This window comes from Gasterosteus aculeatus, chromosome 3 (assembly GCF_964276395.1).
Source record: "Gasterosteus aculeatus chromosome 3, fGasAcu3.hap1.1, whole genome shotgun sequence".
NCBI lineage: Eukaryota > Metazoa > Chordata > Actinopteri > Perciformes > Gasterosteidae > Gasterosteus > Gasterosteus aculeatus.
Window position 1 is genome coordinate 11,699,668 of NC_135690.1, and position 17,686 is coordinate 11,717,353.

Sequence of the window (17,686 nt, forward strand, 5' to 3'; positions counted from 1 at the left end):
TTTGATGCATTATTACAGTTTAATGGCTGTGTGCACACTTCACTAAGACATGCTGCATTTAAAATGGTTAACTCTGTGAGGACGACCTCTTTCACTAGCACAACTAGTTCAACATCAAATAAAGTAACATCACACCTTTAAATTCAATTAAAACCACGTGAATGTAGTTCATACAACATTTCATCAACTTAAGCCACATTAAGCAAGAAGTGTATTACTTTCCGTTAATGAACCTTCACAGAAGGCGTGAACATTTTGATTTGTGAAAAGGCATCTTCAGAATATGCAACTAGAGTGAAAAATAAGATTAAAAAAAAGTTATAAGTCCATGTTTCTAGCTCAAGCTTTAATAATGGCTGATAAAATTGACACATGCAATTAAGATCTACAATTGTGCGCTAGGCTGATAAGACCTTAACTGTTTTGGTTGGCTTTGAAGTTAAAATAGTTTTCCTTCGTAAACAGCTGGACAAAGCAAGAAGAAAATGTGGCTGGATCTGACCAGCCTTTTCTAAGGAACTAAGGTAGCTTCAGTTACGATCTATGTTTAAATAAATAACATTATAAAGTGCACATGCTACAGCTCATGACACCCACCGCACAAACCCCATTCTGTCCGTACATACAATACACAGCCACCATTCTCCAAAATATGTGACATTTAGTATTTTAAAACCACAGATAAGCATTTACTTACAGCCCGAAAATAACTTTTCTTACTAGATAATAACAGGGTGGATAAATGCAACACATATTAATTCAGTCAAGTGATACAAATCATGCTGTGGCTTTCAAGCAAAAGCAATGAACAATAACAGCACAGTGTATTTGGTTATAAGTGGATATTTCAAAATGAAGCCGATGGTAAAATGTAGACCTCAACTTTTAAAGGCAAAGGTGCGACACATGATCAAACTGTTACATGATAATACTAAATGATTCAAAATACTGCGTATGAGGTAACAAATAACAAACACAAACAACCGAAGTAGGAGACTTGCCATTAATGAGAATAAAAAATGTGTAATCACATTTTGATGTTATTTTTTACTTACTTTAAAATGTTCATTACTCATTAAAGTCTCATTTAATCCCAATTAAACTAGATTAAATTAAAAGTGCTTTTGACTGCCTGTTGTTTTTGTGTATCACTGACATAAAACACAACGACAGTGGATCAGGAAAAGGGTTTGTGGGGTATCCTGAATTTTAGCCCATTTCACAGGTGCATGGACTGATTCCTGATTCTTGATTCCTGATTCCTGAAGATGAAGGTAATTTGCGTGGACGGGAAGGTTGGTCCGAGTGGCCACGGCTGAAGCCGTCACATCTTTGTAGCCCTGAAAAAAGACAGTGTACTTTAAATGGGTGTGTGTGTCTATATATAGACACACACACACTAAGAATATATATATATATATATATATATATATATATATATATATATATATATATGGCTTGTACTAAGTTTCTAGTGACTTCTATTCTGCCCTGTAAAACTTTGAGCCATGTCTCCATCTTGTGGATGTTTTGGGTGCATATATATTTCGGCCTGTTTGAAATAATGATCTCTTTTTGCAAAAAATATGAACTTGAGCAGCTCAAACAGAATAACTATTAGAATTATTTTGAGCTAACAGAAGAGGGACCAACCTCAACTGTCAGTAGTCGCCACACACGATGAACGCCGTGATCTGCACATCGTTTTCTGTGAAATAAAGCAAAGAAAAGAACTCAATTAATTCTAGGTTTCTCCACATTAAAACAAACTTTAAAAAATGTGAAATGTTGATATGATACTCAGAGAGTACGCATCATATTTTTAACGGATATATTATATTTTCCGTTTAAATATAAAGTTTTTTTTTTAAATAGTTAAAAAAAAATATATTATATAGTTTTTTTAAAGGTTGAATTTGAATGCTGTTTTGCAGTATTTTTTGTTTTTCACGTAGTTTCTGACAAATGCAAGCGAGGACCATGAATGTGAACCCTACCTTTGTATGAAGACGATGATGGAGGACTGGGCTACACAGCCAAGGATGCCTCAAGGCCTCAGATGCCCCTATCCTCCAACTGATGACACACACACACACAAGGACACACACTGTATGTACTTTGTTAAAAACCACCACACAGCACACACAGAGAGTTGCGATATTTACCTTTTATTCACAATGAGGAGTCTGGAGATGAAGTCCTTGGCTTCTTCAGACGTGTCCGTAAACTCCTGCTCCTCAAAGTTCCACTTGCAGGCCAAGATGTTGTTTAGCGTCTCGTTGTCATCGTCGCCGAGGAAGGGACACAGGCCGCTCAGACTGAGAGGAAGATGAGGTCGGATCCTCAGCATTAGCTTGCGCACGTGTGCGCGCGTGTTTTGTGTGACCACTTACAGCATGTAGGTGATGACGCCGAGGCTCCACATGTCTGTGTTGAACGACACAAAGTCGTAGTTGATGACTTCGGGAGCGAGAAACTCCGGAGTGCCAAAGTTCACTCGTAGCTTCTCTCGCGGTTTGTATCTAATGTCGGGGCAAAGGGGACAAATTCATTTGGTTTTGGTTTTAAAAGCAGTTGATCAATGTGTCAAGTGAATGGAAGCAAATGCTGGTACTTACATCCTAGCAAGACCAAAGTCGATGATTTTGATCTTATTTGTGACTCTGCTCACACACAAAATGTTTTCTGGCTGAAATTTTGAAATAATTGTTGGAGTAAACTTTGAGAATGTGTTACATCTTCTTCTTTTCTTCAAATAGTACTACAATAAACATGAATGACTTTGTTACCTTTAAATCCAAGTGCAGGATGTACATTTTGTGCATGTGCTGCAGGCCTTCGCAGATCTGTCTGATGAAAAGAACAGCGTCCAGCTCCATCAAAGTGTAGTTTTCATCAATGATCCTGTCAAACAGCTCCCCTCCACCGACGCTAAAGGTTCGAGACAAGGACACAAAACACATCAATCTAACACCCAACGTTAAGAGCGCATCAAATTAGGTCATTTTAGCTTAATTAATATCAAGGATATGATTATCAACAAACTTTGCCACAATTCTAAAGGGCATGAGTGAGTCTATGAAGGACAACAATCAGGTAAACGGAGCTGATTTGAAAGAATATGTGCTGGAAATATAAAAGAAGGAGCATACTATTCAAGTACAAGGATGATGTCATTCCTTGACTCATAAGCTGCATAGAGCTGGATCAGGCTGGCATGGTCCAGGTTATTCATGACCTGGATCTCATTCTTCACCACCTCCTACCAAAAACACAGGCGCAAAACGGAAAGACAGACAGATGCAGAGGTAGACAAACGGACACAGTTGCAGACAAACACACAGACAAGCAGCACACACACACACACACACACACAGACACGATGAGAAGTGTCAGCTGTTCTCTGCTATGAGACAATGCATCTTCTCTTCTAGGTCAAATATTTTCTCACCTAAGTGAGAAAATATCCCCTGTGCTTCTGTTCCAAGTGGCCTTGTAGTGCATTTAGTGGGCACTGAAAACTGGGCCCCTTTGCCTCCATAATGTGTTGTGTTTTTCTCACTATCGTATCAAAATGGGGCTAAACAAGCACGACGAAACCGAACGTTACCTTTTCTTTCATACTCCTGGCTTTGATGACCTTTGCCGCCAAAGTCAGACCGGAGGAGTTTTCAACACATTTGTGCACCTGGCCAAAACGCCCCCTTGAGGAGAGGGAGAGCAGAAAATAAAATAAACCTTGTTAGTCGCTTGTGAGTCCCAGTCGGCGACGGCATCGCCTCCAATCGCCACCGTCACAGTTGTGAAACGGGACAGAGGCGGCGTTTCCACGCCTGGTCCATAACTTTGTCGTTTGTCAAACAGAGAGGTTTAAGGACATTGTTGAGCTCAGTCTGTTATTTCATCAGATCTCAGCGGGGCCGTGTCTCCTCTTTGAAGACTCGGATTAACACTCAGTGATTAGCTACCAGCTGGCACCGGGATTCTGTTTCACATACCACCCAGGCCCCGGGTAAAAATAGCTGGAGTGACTCTGGAGTTATGGGCCGAGGAGACGGGACGGGTTGAACGAGGCCCCCGTTCAGCCTAATTGCGTATTAGGCTGAACGGGGGCCTCGTTCAACCGGTCTTTGGTCTGCGACACACCAACCCGTCATCGATAGCTGTCGTTTTTCACAACGGCCCCGAGACAGTAAAAGTACGGGCGCTCACCCGCCGAGGACCTCCTGCCAGTTGATGGTGTAGAAGTTGACGATCTGGTTGGGTTTGGCAGAAACTATGCGGTGGTTAAAAGGAGCCGCTGGAGGAGAAGAGGTGTCTGAAGAAGGATGGGAGGGGGGGGGGGGGGAGAAAAAAAATACAATCCTTTTTAATAGATTGTGAGCAATGTGAGAACAGCTTAATCAAGCGCGGGGAGGCATTCGGAAGGGAGCGCGGCCGCTATAATCGAGTTAGCACGTTCAGAATTAACGTGCTGGGATGAGCATCAACTACACGCATAGCTGCTTTCAAAGCGCTTTAGCACAGCCCATCATGTGGTGGCAACCTGCTTCAGGTTGTACTACTGTGCTGTACCCACTTAACATTATCGAACCAGCCAGGAAAATATCAACGTATTAAGATTTCATTTATGAAATACAGCCCAGCCCGTGTTGTATATCTGAGGCACTTGCTGATGTTGATTTGACTTTTTTAAAGAATTGTGAAGAACATTTTTACTAAACAGGCTATTTTCAAGTGAAACAGATCATCTTGTCAGTGCTCTCTGGTGGACAAACCATGGTAACGTTGTTTTTAATTTACAACACACCTACTTTTATCCACTGCAGGATCTTGTTGTTTATTTACGGTACATACCTGTAATAAGCGGGTATATTTGTTGTTTGAGTCAAAGTAATTGTGTTCTAAAAGTCTCCAACATGTGCATTTTCTAATAGTGGCTGCGTTACTGTCGTATTGTGAAGGACTCTCCACTCACCAATAAAGTACCGCTCTACCTCCCCACCTTCCTCCTCCTCTGCATCCTTCTCTTTTCTCTCTCTCTCCACCCTTTGTTTCAGGTTCAACTGGAATTGAATCCCATCTGCCCTGAAGACGGCCCAGCCCTCAGACTCCAGCTTCTGCTCGTCCGCCTCGTTGTCCACCTTCGTCTTCTCCTCCGCCTCCGCCTCCGCCTCCTCCTCCGCCTCCTCCTCCGCCTCCACCACCACAAGGCTCTTTGTGTGTTCCTCCACGACGAAGAGTTCCTCGGTCACGCTGAAGCTGCTGCTCACTGTGCAGACCTCCGATATCTGGACCTGCTCGACTTCTGGAGATGAAAGTGCATCTTTGCAGTCGTCACTGCTGTGGGAAAGAAACGTTGGTTTTGTTTGTTCGTTTCTGTCATCTCTGTTTGCATAGTTTCAGCTAAATACTGTAGACGTGGCTAAAAGGTCTTTATAAAGAACACATTCTAATAAAAACATCTGTAGGATCTCTGAATTAGAACTATTCAGAACTTTTTACAGAAGAGGCTCTGTTCTCAGACGCTGAGTTAACAAAGAACATTAATCAAGGAATAAGTTTACTATTACTCTGTTTTAATCTTTAATCTATCCCTTTTTTAATGCGTAAAGCATCCAAACATTTTAAAGACTTCCATCAAATCAAATGAAAATATATTGTCAATTTAATATATTTTAAATCGTTAGGCAAACGATTACGACACACCTGAGTGATTACTTGATTATTATGATGAAAAATCATTCTCAGTAGGGTTGAAAACAAACTACCTTGTAGCAGGCAACTGTGGGGCTTCAGTTACTTCTTCAGAAGGAGCATCTTCCTTCTTTTCTTCCTCCACCTCCTCCACGTGGAGCTTTGGTTCCTTCTCCGTTCCCTCTGCCTCGTTCACCTTTTCCCCAAACCCGTCCTCAGCAACCGCCTCAACGACTTTATGTTCGTCGTCCACGGCCGCCTGCGGATCTTTTTGCAGGCCGTCCACCAAATTGCAATCGGGGGCGTCGGGTTGTTGATCTTCTGGGGACGATGCAGCCTCCAGATCCAGATTTCCACCGGTGAGCTGGTGACCTGATTTCTCTGCATTCTCCCTGTTGAGTTTCTGCACCTCTTCGAAAAGCAGTATCTGCTTCTTCAAGGAGATACTTTCTACAAGAAGTCCAAACAGGATTCAGAGTCTTTTTTTCTGACTGCCAGTAAGGTCATTTGATATATTTCACTTTGACATTTCGAGCTTGGTTTCCGTGTCACAGAACAAATAAATGCTAAAGTCGGCCCCACGGTTGTACGTGTGATGGAATAAAAAATGAATTCTTTAAGCTTTTGCTGTTTCTGTGTCTGGCTGATTGTTTCAGATGCATTGGAGTTCGAGCACTTACTCATTTCTCGAGAATAGAAGTTGGTCTCCGCACCTGCTGTGTCCGGAGGCTTCATCTTCTTTTCAGCTTTCAGACCCTCTGGGCTCATTGGGGGCTTGTCTATCCCATCTCTACCTTTGTGGTCCTTTAACTGTTTAATACAAACGGGAAAGAAGACGACACTCAACCGATATACCGACATTCAATACTTAAATTCTCAAAGAAATGATCTCATTTAAAATGTTATAGCAAAGAAATATCTTATATATTGTTATTGTTGTTCACCAGAACATTAATTTCTGCTGTCTAAAATAAAGAATTCAGCAACGTCAAACTGCACAATAAAGCAAAATTTACCAAGTGTAAATAAAGTGTATTTTTTCTCATAAAACAAAATCAAGTAGTAGTAATCAAGTAGTGTAAGCTTAAACATTTTTTTTTTAAAAGAGCCACAAAATCAAAAGCTTCCTCAGTTCCTGTACACCTACAAGCACAATAAACCTACACATTTTCCACATTTGCGAGAGGTGAGGTACGGCTTTGGTCCATGGAGCTTTATCTTGTGGGAAGTTTGTGGAGAACTGCGCTCACATGCAGGAGTTATGTCTTGATTCCCTTTACTCGCTTTATTAGAGGTAGGGTTCTAGCAAAAAGACAAGATGGCAACGCTTAGTAGGGTTACATGAAATAATGAAGTTAGGGTCTTATGTAAAAGCACACAACATTAATCAAAAATCAAACATACAATTCGACTAAATTACAGCAAACAGTTTGCTTTGATGAAGTCACATGTAATTCACACGCCACAACAAACTAATCATACATATTACGTGAGACATAAAATAAAGAGAAACAGAAGATGTGAGCAACACTTACCCTGTTTTCATCTTAGTTATTAGCACATTAACTGCACGTCTCCATGCTCAGACTGACTCGCATTGTGGCATGCCTTTGATTATTCATAGCCGATGGATAGACAGCGGTGAATTTATAGCTTATCACTTGTCGCACTCAGCGGTGGAATGCATGCCGCTGACCCCGAGCGGAAAATATCACAGGCGACCATAGGCTGTTGTTCAGATTTCTCCGCTGAGGAAACTCACTAAACACTCTGCGATCAGGTCGGCATGGAAAAAACCTGTCTCAAACTCCGGGGGTCTCACATTTGTTTTCCGAACGCTGTCGCGAGGTAAACAGCGGCGGATCCATTTACAGTGCAGTGTTTCCCCAGTGACAGCTGTTTGTTTTTTTCTAGAATTCAAAACTCTGACTGGGGGGAGGTTTGGAGAACGCGTGAGAAGGCTGTAGTAACAGCAGTTGTCAGGTATCTCACACCTACGGAGGTGGAGGATGATGGAGCTGTGACCTGACAGGTGCTCTGGTGACCACAGAAATCCCCAGAAATGTGAGTCACATAGAACCTGTCAGAGTGGCATGCAGCCATTAATCATCAGAATATAATCTAGCTACAGAATTAATGATCCAAATCTTATATTGGCTTGAGCTTCCTTTAAAACAAAGTTTAAAAAAAAACTGACTGTACTGTTGCACACTATGACAATAATATCCCTTCAAGTGTGGGATAACCTGACATTACAACTATTCACTTTTCAATGGTGTGTCAAGAGGTATGACTCCAACCTTGATACACTCAGTAAGCTTAGTATAAGAGTAAATGATTGTACTGGTTGGATTCAGCAGATTCAGTGTCGCAGGTCAAACATGTTTGATTGAGCAAATTCACAGCTGAAACTGAAACATTATGTAAGGATTCAGAGAAGAGAAACAATATTTACAGAATACACGTTGCTAAAAGTGCTAAAAACTGACATTTGCCGAAACCTTTAAATTAAACGTGCTGTGACAGCAATATCAGCAGGACTCGCAGTAAACGTTTTGGGGGCCATTCCGCACTGCAGGACGTCAGCCCAAGTCAACAGAATCAGTCAGTGGAATCGCGTTGGCGCACACTTTGGCGGGGCGGAAACGTGCCTCATTTAAGTGAGTCATGACTGAAGAGCGAAGGGGAGCAAGACTGACTCATCACAATTTGTTGACACCCGACATCTGCTCAGAGGGTTAAATAACTTTTAGACCACGAGCACTGCCGCTCCGATCCAAAAACAGCAATTCTAAACCGGGACCCCTCACATTGCCCCCCTCCCTCCTCGCCCCTGGCCTCCCCTCTCGTGCCCCGCCGGGGGGTTCCAGAGTAAGCCTCACGCCAAGGAGGCCATGTGGCACTCAGCACGGGGCGTGGGGGGGGGGGGGGGGGGGGGGGACAGCAAGCAGAAATGTCAGTTAAACTGTGGTTCCACGTAAACCATGAGTGACGTATTTATTCTGTAGTAGCTCTCGTGGCGCTGTGCAATTAGCACAAACTACCTTAAAATCACAGCAGTGGCTTTTTAACCCAGACGCATTACTCAACACACACAAGCCAGGTCCCATTCATAAGCAAAAGTTGAACTGTTTCAGTGGTCAGCTTGGCTGCTACGATCAATTTCACGTCTTCTGCCAAGAACAGCAACAAGAACAAGATCTTTGTGTGATCTGAGAAATCAAAGTCAGCAAGGAACACATATAGCATCTTTTGCAACACTATTACAAGACAGGACGTCCGTGGTGATGGATGGGCTGGAATAGGATGGCAATACAATCTCAACAGTATACAACATTAAAAGCCATGTGTTGTATTTATCCAAAACCTACTTCATGACAGACGCGTTTTCACATTTCCAACTTGAAGGAAAAGACGTTTTTGCCATAACATTTGAGTCTCACCTTGTCAAGCTTCTTGTGTATTGTGTCCGTAGATGATTTCCCCTTAATGGCTTGCTTGCCTTTGCTTTCTTTGGATTTGCCTCCCTTCCGAGCAGCAGAACCTTTAAAAATCAGCTCCATGACCCTAGAACTCTTCACCGTCTCTCCGATGAAGCTGATCACCTGCTGCATGCTGAGGACCAGCTTCTCCATCCCTTCGAGCTTCTGAGCCTGCTGCTCGGACCGCTGGTTCACCACCAACATTATGGTGCTCATCTCTTGGCATATCTCCCTCACCTCCCGCCCCATAACCTGGGTCTGGCTCACCATCTTGGGTGGAATATGGATCTCCTCCTTGTCAACCTTCAGGTTCTCCATATCCATTTCAATACCGTCAATGTCTTGAGACATCCCATCTAATCGGTTGAGGACCTTTTCTTGAATGTTGATGAGCTTGTCCATCTTGCTGCTGAGGGACTCAATCCTGTTTTGGATGAGGTCCATACTTGCACCATTGCCATCTCCTACTGTGTTCATTACCAAGGAACTCATGGCCCCCGGTGATGTAAAAATCACGTTAAGACACCAACTTGGGACAAAAATAGGACAAACAGCGTCCGTAAAACAGACAAAAATACTTTTTCAAAAATCGTAGCCAGCTCTACCCTTCAGTGCAAACTAATTTAGATACCAAAAAAACGTTCTAAAAAGTTGCTTTTTTTTGAGACATCACCAATAGACAACAATCCATACGAAGATTTGAAAGCTCTGAAGCTCAAGTAAAGCCAGCTCAGACTATAAGAAGCCAAAAAACACTTATCTGTTCCCGTCAAACTGTATCCCTAACGTCTGCTCCCTCTGCACTAGAGGTGGTATTAAAAATGGAGTGAGCCGGCGTCCATAAATGTAAATGGACAGTCTACGTCAGCAGGGGTCAAGTGTTTGGGGTGTTGGTTTGGCACAACTCGGGCTGTCGGACATTTGAGAGCCTTCAAGTGTTAAGCCAACCACCGTCACTCCACTGCTGGGCGTCAAACGGGTTACTGTACACGGAGCCTCTTCACGGGGACAATGCTCATTCAGTTTCCCCTCTTTCTGATTCAAATGGCAATGACATTATCTCCATGTGACATATGGAAACGTCTGGTCTACGTGAAATTACAGGTGGGGTAAAATAAGCAATTGTATCGTCATTTATAAATACAAGTTGTGTTGACATTTTAAAGGTCTGAATTGTATGGTAAAATCTGTTCAAATCCCCACCTCATCTTTTGAATGTGTGTAACTTGGACAGTCGGAGGAAACATAAAGGAACATGCAGCTACTGGCTAAAGGGACCCACAGTACAGTAGTCTTACGTTCAGCCCTTCTGCTGAAAGAAGAGATGGGCGACATGGGTGATTTATATGATGCCTACTCACTGACAAAAACATCCACCGTAAACCTCCCTTAAGAGAGTACGTGATCTATTTTAACTCAGCTCGTGTAATGTGACCTTAATCCATGTTCCCTTTAACTCAAAATATGTCTGACTTATTCTCATAACAACATGTGTTTAAGTCAACAGGGAGGGTTGCACAGATATTAAATTCCTAAGCAAACACTGAACACACGCTATTGTCAAAAATATCTAAATGTTAAAATGCACTCGCGGGTTGTTCAGTGAAACTAAGCTAACCATAAACTCAAGGGTGATATGGTTTAGGGAGAAATCCATCTCTGCTCAACCCACTGTGAAATGCTTAGGCGGCAGACTGAGGGGCTTAGCAGTGGGGCAGAGTGGGGGAAGGAAATGAGATGGAGTTTTTACTTGTCAGCTCGTGTGTACTGACAAGTCATCGCATCAGCTCGCATATTACTCTCTTCCACTCGCGATGGCTTCAGCGGTGAGAACAAGAGGACTCCGAAGGGGCAGAAACAAGACGGGAGTGAAATCAACCATCGATCACCCGGGGCAGGACAGGGAGTCGCACCTGTCCTCGGATGCTGACAGATGACTCGTTTGCATCACGAGGAGTCAACTTTCTCGTGACGCGGCGTGTATCCACGCAAGCAGCCAGAAGGATGCACAAAAACAAAAACAAATAGATTCTGCTGTTTTTTTCCTGCACGTTGAAAAGGTTACCATGCATGACTATGATGTCTTTCATTGCTTCCAGGCAGGGGGGAGGGGGATGCACTTGAAGGTCATTGAACCCTTTAGGGGGATGTAAACAGACCCCATCGCCTCTGAGGCGTATTGCATGGAGCAAATGTCGTGTTTATATCACTTACACTTTACAGTGAAACGAATGCCAAGGAAAGTAACAACTTCCATACTGGTGGCCAAAGTCCTCGATGATCCCTCTCTGCTAAGCTCAAGTAAGTGTGCACCCAGACTGAGCCCACCAGCCGGCAGGTGGGAATTCACTGCCCCGCGTAGTAAGTGCATGAAAGACATGCTGTTCAGTTAATGTGACGGCGAAACTAATGGACCGTTTGGAGGCATCGTCAGCTGCACGGATGAAAGCCGTAACAAACAATTGCAGGGTTTTTTTGTGTGTGTGTGTGTGTGTGTGTGTGCGCGTGTGTCCCGGTTGAGCTTTTCTGTGGATTGTCACCTTGCCGTGGTGGAGAAGCTTGTGTGTTCCTGAGATCCCAAGAGCGACGAGGTCTGGAGCTCTGCTCCCGAGAGGGTCGCCCATGGAGGTGTACGGGTCAAGGGGGAACAGCCAGAGGATGAGGACTTAAGGGAGCATCCCACCTGCAACAAAAAAGGGCCTTCGGAGACTTACGGACGCCAGTAGATCCTGACCGATATCTGGCTCCCCCGCGTTAACAAAGTCCCGCACGCCTGGAGTGAGTGACAATGGTGATGGTCGACCTCGCAGTATGAAGACGTACCGGCTTACAGACGTCAACATTGAAAACACGGAAGGGTAAAACGATACACAGCAGAGGGATTAGCTCCTTTGAGGTGTCTTTTTCTGTAGAGTGACTTATTTTACAGAGAAACGGATTATTCGAGCGGCGTACAGTTACTATGGGGATTTAAACCAAGTCCTTTGCATTTGATGGGAAAATTAAAGTTATTGTAATATTTAGGTTGCCTAAAAATGCCTTTACGGTCGTACTTACGACATCATCTGGTTACAAAAAAAAACAGAAAATGGCACATAAACGTGTACATGGGAGAAGTTCACCTTCGGGGCTTTCTGACAGATAACCGTGACAAAACTATTTCAAATGACTTCAGTGATGTGTGAACACTTTGGATCAGGACATGATTATGGCTGAATGAATGAGGACCAAACAAAGTAATGGAGGCTGGATGGTATTACATAACTTAGTTTTGGTTGTTTTTTTTACATAATAAGTCAATAATATCGGCTTGAAATGTGACCTGCATGGCCTTCTGTAGTAGGCTTTTTATTTGGCACGGGGACAAGGTGAACTTTTAAAATGGAGCACCACCTCCCCACCAGAGAACACAATGTCCTAGGAGGCAGCAGGACTGTGTGCTGTGGCGACTGTCCAGTCACCTCACCGGTCTCCACTCAAACATTGCACAGCGTGCCAGCTTTGGCTATACTTTCTCTTGGAAACTTGTTGGCTTGAATGTGCGTGGCGGCAGTGAAACTTAACTCCCCGTGCTAATGTCTCCGACTTCTCTGCTATTCTTTCCCTCTCGTGTTTTCTCTCGCCGCGCGGACGCCATTTTCTGCGGCTGTGCGTTACACTTTTTTCACTCGTTTATGTAAATTCTTTAAAAGCGTAGATTCAATACATTGACTCCCCAGCACGCACACAGTATTGCACATGTTCGTTTTCATTTGTCATAAAAGAATGAACTCTTTACTAAAGTATCCCGAAGTTGAGCGATTTCGTTGGACGTGCACTTATGCCTTTTGAGATTGGAACTACAGCACGTAAATCCTCATGAAATATTATAAATGTTAAACATCCTTTGATCTCAACCCGACTTGACTCATGTGAGGCCTTTTATGTAGGTCTTAGACAGGCCTTCCTTCACGCTTGGAGTTGGTCCAGAATCCTTCCACCACAAGATTAAATGACCACAGGCCGCTTGCTCTGACGTCTGTGGTCGATCCTTTGAGAGACTGGTGTTGACCCACCTGAAGGACATCACGGGACCTCTGCCGGGGGCCCCTTGCTGCTACCGGGCAGACAGGACAGGGGATGATTCCGTCAACATCGGGCTGTTCCACGTCCTGCAAGGGCCCCCGTTTGTGAACTTTCACCATCGTCCCAGAGACATTCCAAAGTCACCCAAGATCACAAACCTCTTGACAGATAGAAGGAGCAGGTGAGGCTGGAGGAAATCAAACCGCCGCCCAGACCATCATCACGGCTCTCACGCTCTCCTCGCTGGTCTTCACCTTTTACACCAACTGCTGCACCTCAGGGGACCCGTCTGTTGAAGGCTTGAAATTTGCAGACGACACGTCCACCATTTCTCAGGACATCAAGTGATCTTCCTACATCGTCAAGAAAAAAGGCCTCAGCAGAAGATGTGCTTCCTGCGCTACTTCATCACTATCACTTCACGTCCATCGGACCAGCAGAACTACAGAGAAGCCTTCCCTCTATCCAGGAAAGATCACAGCGGACCCTTAACACCCTGGATGCCAACAGTTTGAACTGCTCCCCTCTGAGAGGCGCAAAGAAACAGTCTGCGCCAAAACAACCAAGTCACTAGCGGCTGCTCCCAACATGCGATCCCTTAAAATCCAAAAACTGTCAATAACCCTGTAACATCCAAACTTTCCCTACTGCCAATATAGATTCTTATTCTATAGTTTTGATGTACATAATCTGTCACTGTCAATTGAAATACTGTGCATAATCCAGCCCATGTATTTCTATGGGCAGCCAGATGCCTTTTGGCCAATGATTCAGATTCTGAATGCTGTTGCTCGTCTTTAAACAGGCAAACGAAGGTGAGCGCACATGTCCCACGTACTGGCCTCCCTCTACTGGCTCCCAGTATGTTTTAGGAGTGATTTTAAGGTTTTATTTTGTATCTATAAATCATTGAATGGACAAACATACGTCCCATATCAACGTCACTCAGGTCAGCTGACAAGTTCCTTGTCCTCACATTGAGACTGAACAACAGCCTTTGCAGCTCTGGCTCTAAAACTGTGGAACAAGTCGCCTGTTTTTAAACCCAGTCAAAAAAAAGATGTTTTTCAACTCACCGTGAGAGCTGCCTTTGTGTATCACCATCCTTTTCCAGGTTCCATTAACTCACAGACTATATTTCGACTTATGTTTCGAACAGAAGGGGGCATTGTCCATCTGTGTAAAAGGTGCATAGTGAGACTGCTTATTCAAAAGTCAGATTTTATATGATTCTCCACTCAGAAACGTTATAAAATACTTGACTTGAGAGGTACCTGTGAAAGCAGTGGAAAGTGAGTCATCTCAAGAGACAACTCTCCACAGCAAATTTTTATAAATCTTCAGAAAAGAGTTTCAAAGTCAAGTTAACATGTTTAAATGAAGTATTTTTGTTACTGTGTACTACCATGGACTTTGTCTCCAGCACAGTGCGGTGCATGCTTGAGGAAGATATTCCCGGATGCACTATTATTATCAATGTGGAAACGTAAGGAGCGTTTTGTATTGAGGATGTCAAAAGGGTATTAAAGGTTAGCAACAGTACGCAAAGAAAGCTTAGTCGCATACTTGTACATCTACCTCAGTAAATGTCATCGTGGATCTCCTGAATGCCGAGAGAGGAATGGGAACGAGAGAGTTCTCGGCGGCGTGATGTCTGACGGCATTAAGACACAGTAATGTGTGTGTGTGTGTGTGTGTGTGTGTGTGTGTGTGTTTACATGTGTCATTTTTATTTATTCTGAAGCAGATTTTTCCTGCATAATATAGCCTTATAAATTGGGGAACAGGTGAAGTGAAAGGTTTTATTTAATGTGCAGTTTTTTCTCCACCAGATGCAATGGCACCACTGCACAAATACACCGATGATATTTCACTGCGGCAATGCAGAAATCACTCGAGGGCCACAAAACGCAACTATGGCAGTCAAGCTCTATCGTTAGAGCTCATTGTACCTTCACAGCAGATTCTCCAAACGCCGCACTCATAAACACCATCAACTTGTTACCTCATGTTCTCTCCTTCCTGCTGCTGTACATAACATAGTAAAACGCACATCAGTCTCATCTTTCCTTTGCTGGAAGGATTACACACCACATGTTGAGCTATCTAATTAAATTAAATGTGACATTTAGCTGGATGTTAACGTGGTATTGTATTAGTGCAAAGTTAAGCAGATAATGGACAAAGGAAGTATACATTTTAAAGACACAAAAATTGATTAAAATAAACGTGTTAAAAAAGTGAGATTAAATCTAAAAAGAAATAGAAAAGAAATTCATTTAAAATATCTAACCATAAAATGTTTATTTATAGAAGAAATAAATATAAAGTAGCTGTTAAATACGTCCCAAGTAGGCACGAACCTGTATTTATAGTAGGTGTCAAAGAGGTGGTTAAAGTCTATATCAGTGACACTAGACAGCTCGCATCTGTGATGCTTGTTTGTTGTCTGAGGTCAAAGTAATTAGAACAGTATGATTAGTGAGGAAATTCATTTCCACCCGTCGTTGCCATTTTCTCTGTTGTTGAAAACAAACAACATTGAATCTACACTAAATAGCAACAGCAATGACAAAGTTGAGGGAGGGAAATTGCTTAGTTTTGAACAACTTTGTTTAATCAACCTCAAGATTTCATTCACCTGCAAAGCATCACCTTGAATCTGCACATATCTCCACTGTTAAACACTTCTTTTTATACCAGTAAGCGTGGTTCTTAGATGTAGTTGCTGTCTTCCCCTCTGAAGATAGTCCAAACCTTTTTAACAGGATCTAAGGTATTAGTAACAGATCACGGCATTCTGTTATCGTTCAAGTCCATTGACTTTTTTTGCACAATACACTGGATTCCTGTTGCCCTTATTCTTGTAATTGTAAACAACTACAGGAATTTTACGTCTTCACACTTTTGTTCCATAATCTCTCAAATATTTAAACACAATATAACTCCACTGTCCTTTCTTTCCCTTGCCTTTATCAGCGATTAAAAGCAAAACACACATTTTTTGTCCATAAATCTCACAATGCAAAAGGAAAACCGTAACAGATTCAAAGCCCTACTAAATCAACACCACCATTACTACGGAGTTAGTTAGAATATTACTCCACCCAAAAACAACGCGCGAGTGTTCCTCAGCCAATTTCCGTTTGTGATTCAACAAATCAAACAGCCTCGTACGTACCTGAATGGCAGGTGAGGCGGATGCTCTGCGCCTCCTCCGGTAGCGGAGTAAATCACACAGCCTGCTCCAGAGGAAGGAGGCCGCCAGACACATGCTGTTCACCAGCCAAGTGTCCCAGCCAGCGACAAAGCTCTCAAGGTCTTTAGCTGCACTCTTCATTCTGCAGCTGGAGCCGGTTATTTTCCTGCCTTTAACTACAGAGGAGCTCTTGCAGCTCAGGGAGAAGAGATTCAAGAGGAGAGTGAGAAGAGGTGACAAATCGGAACCACCCTCCACAACACTCGCGTAAGCACTTAGAGGACGGGCGGTTTGTCCTCGCGATGAGAGGGACAGGTGCGAGTACAAAGGTGTCAAGCTCACTCAGAGACCGTCGCCCTCTCACATCATCTAATCCTTCCATCTCGCTCCAAAGCAGGACTTTTATTTTCCTCTCAGAAAATATCTGAACGAATGAGACACAAATTGCATCTTCAACAAATGGAGGTAATAATAATGGGGGTCTAGTCTCCCTGTCAACACAGAAACTTGTGTAAACTAATACCCTGTGCTATTGGATTACAGTTCCAAAATGTCACACAGACTATCGCCATGGGGAGCTTCAACTCAAAGGTTCAATTTTATATAACCTTGTATTGTTTAAACCCTGAAGGAGTGTGAAAATGTGAACATAACGTTATTAAATGCCAATCAAAATCACCAATCATGTCAAAGATACATACAGTAATCGCTGTAAGGACCCTTTGGCTGTGAACGCTAAACGGCCACAAGTCCAAGAATGCATCATCTGGTTGACGGTGGGCAATCCCAGCTATGAACAGTGTGTCTGGAAATCTCCACGGCCTCCTCTTGCTTCGCCGTCGGCTCTGCCAAATACAACAATGGGTGTATGGTGCTCTCGCCGCTCAAATTAATCTCTTGGCTACTGTTTGGAGGGGGGATGAAAGCAAAACTGGTCCCTGATTACTCACAATGTCTGTGTTTGCATTATAGTAGACTACTTACGTTAAAGTGACATACACCACCCGCTGCTGGTGCTACTTCAGACTCTAAAGGCCGATTCAAAGGGACAAAATGTATAAATACTTCTTGACGAGAATATCTTTTTTTCATTTCAGCTTCATACTTTTACACTTTTCCAGGAGCAGTGCTTGGTCTTCACTTCCTCTAATTAGGGGAAGGAGGTCAGCCTGGTCATGTTTCAGCTGTTGGCACAAAGATGAACTAACTTCGGCTTGGCCATTCTCTTGGAGGGGGACACTTG

The 17,686-nt window shown here is 43.2% G+C and overlaps 2 protein-coding genes across 6 annotated transcripts in view; one reads left to right on the forward strand and one right to left on the reverse strand.

Annotated features, from left to right (window-relative positions):
* Positions 1-9,984, reverse strand: mylk4a (myosin light chain kinase family, member 4a). 5 transcript variants are annotated; one of them, XM_040172018.2, is made up of 15 exons: positions 9,141-9,984; positions 6,862-6,999; positions 6,411-6,507; positions 5,772-6,147; positions 4,979-5,343; positions 4,213-4,318; positions 3,611-3,704; positions 3,153-3,262; positions 2,790-2,931; positions 2,619-2,689; positions 2,394-2,522; positions 2,166-2,318; positions 1,998-2,076; positions 1,654-1,708; positions 1-1,340 (listed from the first exon to the last, which is right to left on the reverse strand). In XM_040172018.2, the coding sequence occupies exons 1-14, from the start codon at positions 9,669-9,671 to the stop codon at positions 1,655-1,657; spliced, it is 2,445 nt and encodes an 814-aa protein (XP_040027952.2). In that variant the 5' UTR covers positions 9,672-9,984; the 3' UTR covers positions 1-1,340; position 1,654. The 5 variants fall into 5 exon arrangements, with proteins under 5 accessions (XP_040027952.2, XP_040027951.2, XP_077955424.1 ...); XM_040172017.2 differs by having other exon boundaries at positions 6,378-6,507; XM_078099298.1 differs by having other exon boundaries at positions 4,979-5,340; positions 6,378-6,507; positions 9,141-9,813.
* The window catches only part of rps8a (ribosomal protein S8a), a 27,334-nt gene continuing 12,375 nt past the window's right edge, over positions 2,728-17,686 (forward strand). The window contains exon 1 of the mRNA XM_078099299.1: positions 2,728-2,731. Within this exon, the coding sequence (XP_077955425.1) occupies positions 2,728-2,731 (4 nt within the window). The remainder of the gene's footprint in view (positions 2,732-17,686) is intronic.

Excerpts from the sequence above, each read along its gene's own strand:
- mylk4a (XM_040172017.2), bottom strand. The coding sequence starts at position 9,671 with ATGAGTTCCTTGGTAATGAACACAGTAGGAGATGGCAATGGTGCAAGT. Across the intron at positions 6,148-6,377 it reads CTTCTATTCTCGAGAAATGA|AAAGTATCTCCTTGAAGAAG; the intron begins GTAAGTGCTCGA and ends GACTTCTTGTAG. Across the intron at positions 2,690-2,789 it reads TCCTGCACTTGGATTTAAAG|CCAGAAAACATTTTGTGTGT; the intron begins GTAACAAAGTCA and ends TCAAAATTTCAG.